This window comes from Anarrhichthys ocellatus, unplaced genomic scaffold, assembly GCF_004355925.1.
Source record: "Anarrhichthys ocellatus isolate YVR2014 unplaced genomic scaffold, GSC_Weel_1.0 scaffold2194, whole genome shotgun sequence".
In the NCBI taxonomy this organism is placed as follows: domain Eukaryota; kingdom Metazoa; phylum Chordata; class Actinopteri; order Perciformes; family Anarhichadidae; genus Anarrhichthys; species Anarrhichthys ocellatus.
The window spans coordinates 1-8,333 of NW_022282168.1; the positions used below are offsets into that span (position 1 = coordinate 1).

An 8,333-nucleotide genomic window follows, 5' to 3' on the forward strand; every position below is an offset into this window, starting at 1 on the left:
GTAGGGGCGACTGGCTCAGTGGTAGAGCACCGTCCTTCAATCAGAGGATCGGTGGTTCGATCTCTGGCTCCGCTAGTCCATGTCCATGTGTCCTTGGGCAAGACACTTCACCCTAAATTGCTCCTGCAGGCTGTGCCGGCGGTGTATGAAAGTGTGTGATTGGGTGAATGAAGACATGAAGTGTGAAAGCACTTTGAGTGGTGTACAAGTACAAGTCCATGTACCATTTAATAGCAATGTGACTAATAATAATGGTAATTAAAGCTGCGAGCAGCGATGAACGGGCCCTCGCATCCTCCCGCACGTCGGGGGTGCTGGCGGGACTCCGGCCTGCGGGGCCGAGAACGTCCGCGATAGTCGGACAGCGAAGCCGTGAGTCTGACGTTTTTTATCCTGTGTGGACTGCCTGATGCTGGAAATTATGCTTTGCAAATAGTTCACCACTTCTTGTCTACAGAAGACGCGCAAACATGCATTATGTTGCTTCATATCAAGTGTAAACCACATTGTGTACAAGTCAGGTAATTCGGATGGTGTTAGTCAGAAAACACAGATTATCTTGCGCCAGCAGGTGGCACTGTGAGCATTAGTGAAAATGAGCTAGTAGACATCCTCAGGGCATGAGTGTTATTAAGCATAGGAAGTTTGGGACCGTTTGGAACAAGTCCAGCTGAGTTACATCAGGTTTTTTCATGGGGAATCATGTGAAGTAGCCACCCGCTACGGCTAAGCCATTCCGTCAAACGTAAAGCTTTTGATAACTTTTAATCACAACGGTCTTGAGATAGTACTGACCAAATTTGAAGTGGATTTGACCAATTCCCTAGGAGGAGTGCGTTAAAGTAAAGCGACTAGAAATAGGCCAAAATCTATGGACAAATGACACAAAAATCAAAATGGGTGACTTCTGGTAGGGTTTAGGAGGAGTTCGCAAAAATGTGTTTTTCACTTAATTCAAAATGGCGGAAAATCTAAGTAGGCTGAGCTTAGGGGTCTGAGAGGCTTTTTTGTAGATCTAGTGGATTTGTGTCGAATTTCAAGTCAATCGGACATACTGGCCAAGGGGCGTCACCGGTCCAAATTGTAGGGGGCGCTAGAGAGCCAAATTGTTTACACACAAATATGGCACCTATATCACACGTCTATTTTCACCAGACCTGACAAGTGTGCAACATTTGGTGAGTTTTCGAGTATGGCAAATACTCCAAAAATGCAGCCAGATTTGAAAAATAAACCCTTACAATTTCAATAGAGCCTTCGCTGGCCCGACGTCGGTTGCTCGGGCCCTAATAATGAGCATTAATGGTACATGAATTCATACAGAAGAAGAGGAGAGAGGAGCTCAGTGTATCCTAGGATATCCCCTGGCAGTCTAGGCCTGTAGCAGCTTATCTAGGGGCTGGTCCAAGGCAAACCTGAACCAGCCCCAACTATAAACCTGAGCCAGCCCCAACTATAAGCATTATCAAAGAGGAAGTATTAACCCTACTTTTAAATCTCCATTTACTTTACATTCATCCGTGCTTCCCTAGTAACTTATTGTCCTAATAGCAATGGGACTGAGGACCAACATGTATGTAGTGAGTTTTTAACTGTACGCTTATATGGATAATTGCAAACATTTTTTTCTCTTTTGTTTCTACAAAATATGATTCATGTGCTTACAAAATAATGTTTTCCCCAAAAGACGCAACTATGATTCCATAGAACCCTATGTCATATTTGAGCTTGAGTTACTGCTGACAGATGACCTGCAGACGGTGATCCTCTCTCTGCCTCTCTGTACTGTAGAGCTTCACAGCCCACTCTGATCCAGGCTGCAGTGTTAGCCACATGATTCGTTCAGGTGGGGGGGTTTGGATGGCCTTCACCCAGGGCTCCTCCATTCACCTGTTTCACACCGAGACCCTGGAGCCACTACAGGAAGTCAACATCTCCACCCGCACCGCCCATCTGACACCAGGCAAGGCCAGACCAGATGGATATACAGAGAGTATAGTGCCATGTTCAGATCACATTTATTAGTTAGAAGACCACACAAACGTTTACTGAACACCATTTGAAATTTCAAGCTAATAAAGGTAATGAAGTGTTATATGCTGACTGCAGTGCAGCTCATTAGCAGAGCCCTCAGTGATGTCATCAGTAGCCAAAAAGTATATAACGATTAATTCAGTCACTGAATGAGGAGTCTGATTTCTGATTTCAATAGTTTGTGTAAATCATTTATTGTTACTTTGCACCCGCCAGATGTCGTCGTCTCCCACTTATAAAAAGATTAAATGACTGAAATGCTTGTGGAGGATTCCAGGACTTTGACATGTACTATGTAGGTCCTGGATCAGGTTTAGACCGCTGTGAACATGGACTGTATTCCTGTTGTGGCAGCAGTAATGGTGGTCATGTTAAAGGTTTGATGTCTCTTTGTACACCAGGTCAGGTTTGTGTCTCCAGCTTGCTGATCTGCCAGGGCCTGCTGTGGGTGGGGACCAGCCAAGGCATCATCCTCACCTTCCCTGTGCCCACGCTGGAGGGCATCCCCAAAATCACAGGTCAGTGCTGAGTACAGTAGCTCTCCTGATAGCAGCATTTTTCTGTGTGACTGAAGCTTGTTTACACATACATCTCTGCAGCATTGGTGGTGTGTTAGTCACTCATATGTGGTGACTAACACACCACCAAATGGGGAACTAAACTGTAACAGCAGTCAGTGTAAGAACTAAAGCTAAACTATATTTATTTTGCAAGTACATCAAATATTTTACAGTAACATTTTTACACATTAAAGGCCCAACACATTCTCACTCGTAACTCTTCAAATTAGGTTGCTTGGTCAGTGGCCCAAAGCCTCAAAGTATGACGCTCTAGGTTGCTGTACAAACAGTTCCCTAAATAAATGGATTTATTTAAGTTTCTGACTTTAACTACATTTTACTAGATTACATTTGAACACATCATGGTAATGTTTAATTTACATTCGGCCAATGATCATTTTCACTGAACAGAGCCTGAACGCATCATAATGTAACTGAATGGAACCTTAGTTCATTAGCCGTTAGCGGTGCTGCCACTCTGAATAGTTCTGTCAATTTCAATGCAGATTTGTTGTTCACAGAGTAACATCATCAGGAATTGGCGAATAGAAAGCATAAATTCTGATGTCCTGATCGCATATTGAAAATTGTCCAATAACGATCGTCAGTAAAACTTTATTTCACACTGTAATTAATCCGGTTCACATACTTGCCGAACCACGGATCGACAACGATCTACCCAGTAGCATCAGTTTTGGACTTGTATTTGTTCCACTTGTTTTAGGAATAGTGTCTTTTCAAAATAAACTTGTTATTCAAACAAAGTTAGATTTAAGCAACAAAACCACTTTGATTATGGAAAAGAGCCTGGTTGACGTTAACTTGACTGACTAATGAGTCACGTCACCAACAACTTACGTGACTCACAGGACTAACCACACTGGAGAAACGCCGCGTACGACTCTGGTAGCAGCAGCGACCTGTCAATCACTGTGTAGTCCCGCCCTAAAGCATCCCCTGCTTTATGGTCTGTTTGACTCTAAATGGACCATAATGTACTAAATGAACATCATGCTGTATTGAAGAAGACTTGAAACTAGAGATTGACACCATAAACTCATGTTTACAATGTTTACTGAGGTAATAAATCAAGAGAGAAGTAGAGTCATTTTCTCATAGACTTCTATACAACCAGAGGAGTCGCACCCTGGTGGACAGTAGAGAGAATGCAGCTTTAACACATCAAGCATTGGCTTCACTCGGCAGAACCGGAGGTTGCTGCCTGGTCAACGGTTACTTTTTGTTTTGCACGGGACACCAACACAACTTTTTTTTTTTTTTTTTTTTTTTTTTTTTTTTTTACTCATTCACCCCCCTTTCATCTGTCCCTGGACTATCTCGCTCTTTATACCATTTCAGTGAAGCGTGGTGCATCGGACTGACCAGCCATCGATTATTGAGAAGTTGGGAGTGAGACCAGGTTGGAAGACCATGTATTTGGGTTAAATTTTGAGAAGCTTAAAAATTGACATATATTTCACAGGAGAACCTGAAGCCAGCTTTCGTCACTACCCATGTAATCTCTCAGCTTGAGCAGTAACATGTAATGCCATGTTAACATTTGCCCTTTGTCCACTACTGACAACTAATATAACATTATATAACTAATCTGGTCATTTATTAGCATCTTGACACTGGATTAACAAAAGTGTATTGGATTGAAAAAAGGCAACATTTTGACGCTTAATGTGTGTGCTCTGAGATACATTCTCTGGATTTGTCTCCTTAATACTCCGTCTCCCACTGGTCTCAGTGAGGATTTTGATATTAAAGGCACATTAAGTAGGATTTGTCAGATTGTAAACACAACATTCAGAGTTGGCCCCTCCTCCAGCTGGTGAAAGCCAGCTCCAGATTCACTCTCGTTTCTCGTTTTGGAACAAGCTTTGTCCACATGGCACTAGCTTTAGGTTTAGTTGCCGCCACTGTGTCAGCCATTTTTGTGCTTACAGTCTGACACCCAGAAACGTCCCAGATACAGTAAAATAAGAAAATATAGACTGAGGACAGGATCTCTGCAGATACAGACACCACCACACACTTCTAGTGTGTCAGAAGAGATGAGTGAGAGGGATTATTTTTGTATCAGTTTATACATTGTTTAAAAAAAAAAATCCTTCTCATTGTGGTTTAAACTTTGTTTTGTAAACCTCTCCACAAGTTATGTCCCCTTGAACTGCTTTTCCCCACACACACACACACACATACACCTGCTTGAATTCATCAGCAATGGCTGGTTGGAAAATTGTAACATAACTCTGATATTTATCTTGTTGATACACATCATTTACTTCTTGTCATTGCCATGTGAGACACCGTGGATTCATTTAGAACTGTCCTACCCTTAGGTAAGGGGATGACGTCTCTGAATGCCCACTGCGGTCCGGTGGACTTCATGGTGTCCACCTCCAGCACCCTGGCCTCCCACTTGCTCAGACGGGACTCCATCCTCACCAGCAGTGAGGAGGGTACCAACAGAGAAGCAGAGGGAGGTAAAGGTGATGGAGGAAGAGATGAAGAGGGGCAGAGGTGGGAGCAGAGCAGCCTCCCCCAGGACTCAGAAGCTCCTCCACCAAGGGAGGAGAAGCCCAAGCGTCTCTTGCTCCAGTATCGCCTCCGGTCCACCTGCCAGCTGCCTGGGAAGCTGTTGTCAGCCCATCCCGAACAGGGGAACCACAGGCCCCCCCAAGACTCCCTGGAGCACAGCCCGGAGGACGGCTCCATCTATGAAGTGAGCGAGGACCCTGATGTGTGGGTAAGGGGGCGACCTGTGGAGTGGGGGAAGGAGGGGGAGGTCAGACGCAACAAAATCACTTCAACAGCCATCTTCTCCGGTGGCAGAGGACACCGCAGGATAGGACAGATCTCCTCACCAGGCCCCTGCTCAGCCTCCACTGAAAACACACTGCTGGTGTGGCAGCTCCCTCTGACTCTCAGCCAATGACAGACGAGAATGTCACCTGACTCTCCTGACTGGCTGTACACTCTGTCTCCTCAGTTACTGCGGTGCCAGACACTTAATGTCAGTGGTTGGGTTGTAACAGGTGAACACAGTAAGCACATGTTAGCAAGCTAATATTAAAGCTTACATCACTTGTGAAGCCTACAAATGCCTAAGTCAGCAGCTACCTCCAGTGATGTGGAACATTAAGGAGAGCAACATTCTTGGAGACACAGGACGAGATGCGTTTGGATATCAGTGGGCAAAAGTGTTGTTTTCATTTCAACAACAAAGTGGCTGAGATCTGACTCATTCGAAAGAAATGTTGCAGCTTTTCAACCAACAGTACATGCAGATGAACGTCTTCTGGTGCTGGCAGCACGGAGGGAGGAAGTTCATCTGCATGTACTGATCGCTGCAGTGAAACAGAGCCGGATGAAGATTCATCTCTTCTTCATCCTCCTCCTGATCTAACAGCTGAGGGAGATGTGTGTGGAGAAACAGTCCTCTAAGCCCGCCCACTTTGTAGTGTTCCAATCAAATGAAAAGGATTTGATTTAGAACTCTGTTGTAAATGTACACCTCTCAAATATTCCGTTTCTCTTTGAAATGCGTCCCAGTACAGAAGCTACAGACGCTCTACCTTCCGTTTCAATGGGACTTTGAGTATGAAGCTGGCCTTGTCCACTGACTGTGTTCGGTTTCCTGAAGTCTTCCAGACGTTTCCATAGCCATCTTGTCTGTATGGAGACCAGAACTACAACCAAAGAAGACACAGCACAGAAGTGCTGGGCAGAGCTGTTTGTCAAGAATCAAGATATAGTTCCAGCATTGAACTCTCTTAAAGCTTAAAGTCATTTTTATTGTTGTTTATACATTTAACTTTGTGTACAGATTAATCAAATGACATACGTGTTTAAATGTTTAAAGGTGTCAGTTGTATTTTAGAACTTTGGACCGAGCCAGGCTCGCTCTTTCCCCCTGCTTTTAGTCTTAATGCTAAGCTAGGCTAACAACAGCAAATGTGTTCTTAGCAAATGTGCCCTCGAGTCTGTTGCTTCCTGTGAAGTACAAACTGTCTTGTACATTGCATTATTTGTGCAGTAACTGGTAGGATGGAATGTATTCAGTTCATATTCCACATCCTGCTAAACTTTTGAACACTCTTTAAACCTTTGGACACTCTAAACCTTTGGACACTCTAAACCTTTGGACACTCTAAACCTTTGGACACTCTTTAAACCTTTGGACACTCTAAACCTTTGGACACTCTTTAAACCTTTCGACACTCTTTATACCTTTCGACACAGGCTGATTGAAGCAGTGACATGGGGACCAATAATATTGACCACTATTCAAATCAGCACTTTTGGAACAGTGAACAAACATTTCCATGTTTACAGCAAAACTATGGAATGTTGTGTACTAATTGTTTATTGGACCAATTCATTGGAAATATATGAGTTACAATAGAAATTGCATCCCTTATGTCCAGTGTCCATGTTTAAATCTATTACAGTGATTAACAGTCAGTACAGTATTGATGTGCACATTAATGTGCTTAATTTAATTATTTTCGTAATCATGTGTTGACTTTTGTTGTAATACAAAGCAATAATGGTACTCACTGTGATATTTGAAAGGCTTTCATTTCTGATGCAGAATAATGTTTTCACCACAGCTGCTGTGTCCTTATGAGGAAAACCATTTTGACTAGAAAAAATAACTATTTCTTTTTTACTAAATAAAGAATATTGTGAATTTTTTTCTTTACAACTTTTCTGAAATGATAACTTATTTGCTAGACCCTTATGTCTCTTTTTCTCAAAATAGTATGACCGTACTCTCGAAATGTCCAATTATTTTTTCTTACATTGACCAGAATCAGAGGACTGAGTCAAGAAATGTGTTTATTATGCTCCGCTGTGAAGCATTGCTTTATGAAGAAATCAAAGATGAAAAGGGAGAAAAATCAATCAGAAATGAGACATGTTGACTACAAATACAAATAGGTTGTCATTATATAATGTATTTATTTTGTGTCATATTTTACATTTTAAAATTGAGCATTTGAGTCAAATATAAATATCTAGGTTGATGATAAACTCTCATTCAAATTTCATACAAATAATCGTATGTGCTGACAGGCAAAAGCAAAGCTTACAGAAGTAAAACCATCTTTGTCACATTTAGTTAAATAAAGAGCTGTAGAGGACCACTACGGTGATTTCTAACCAGGCATCCTGTTCAATTCTTAAACTTCTGGACTCGCTCTGAATGATTTGAAAAGGAGGAAGGTGTCCAAACTGTTGTGGACAGATTTGGTGCCTTTTAAGCCACGTTCTTAAGAAAAGGCTGTAAGTGGTGAGTTCCCTCATGTGGGTTGGGTTAGGGTTACATATCAGCTACATATCCGTGCTGCTTTAACTGACAATGCAGATTGACTGAAAGCAGATTTTCTGATGATGCAGTTTCCTCTTGTAATATGATTTGTAGTTACTCTTTACCTATCAAACCAACTGGAAGGAGCCATGCCATAAATAATTGTATGGATAAGACATTTATTTTGATGTTTGGTCAAGTTATATGTTCTCCAATCATAGCATTCATTTAGCAGACGCTTTTATCCAAAGCGACTTACAATTCAGAGTCTATCACATTTCTACACCGTAGGCAGCAATTTAGGGTGAAGTGTCTTGCTCAAGGACACATCGACATGCGACTAGCGGAGCCGGGGTTCGAAACGCCGACCCTCTGATTGAAGGACGGTGCTCTACCACTGAGCCAGTCGCCCCTAC

The 8,333-nt window shown here is 42.5% G+C and overlaps 1 protein-coding gene across 1 annotated transcript; it reads left to right on the forward strand.

The window, feature by feature from the left end:
- The first annotated feature begins 985 nt into the window (after positions 1 to 985).
- On the forward strand, positions 986 to 7,308 carry LOC116378197 (rho guanine nucleotide exchange factor 10-like protein). The gene is made up of 3 exons (XM_031840020.1): positions 986 to 1,963; positions 2,436 to 2,552; positions 4,943 to 7,308. The coding sequence occupies exons 1-3, from the start codon at positions 1,834 to 1,836 to the stop codon at positions 5,536 to 5,538; spliced, it is 843 nt and encodes a 280-aa protein (XP_031695880.1). The 5' UTR covers positions 986 to 1,833; the 3' UTR covers positions 5,539 to 7,308.
- Positions 7,309 to 8,333: the final 1,025 nt, after the last annotated feature.

Excerpts from the sequence above, each read along its gene's own strand:
- LOC116378197 (XM_031840020.1), top strand. The coding sequence starts at position 1,834 with ATGATTCGTTCAGGTGGGGGGGTTTGGATGGCCTTCACCCAGGGCTCC. Across the intron at positions 1,964-2,435 it reads CACCGCCCATCTGACACCAG|GTCAGGTTTGTGTCTCCAGC; the intron begins GCAAGGCCAGAC and ends TTTGTACACCAG. Across the intron at positions 2,553-4,942 it reads GGGCATCCCCAAAATCACAG|GTAAGGGGATGACGTCTCTG; the intron begins GTCAGTGCTGAG and ends TCCTACCCTTAG.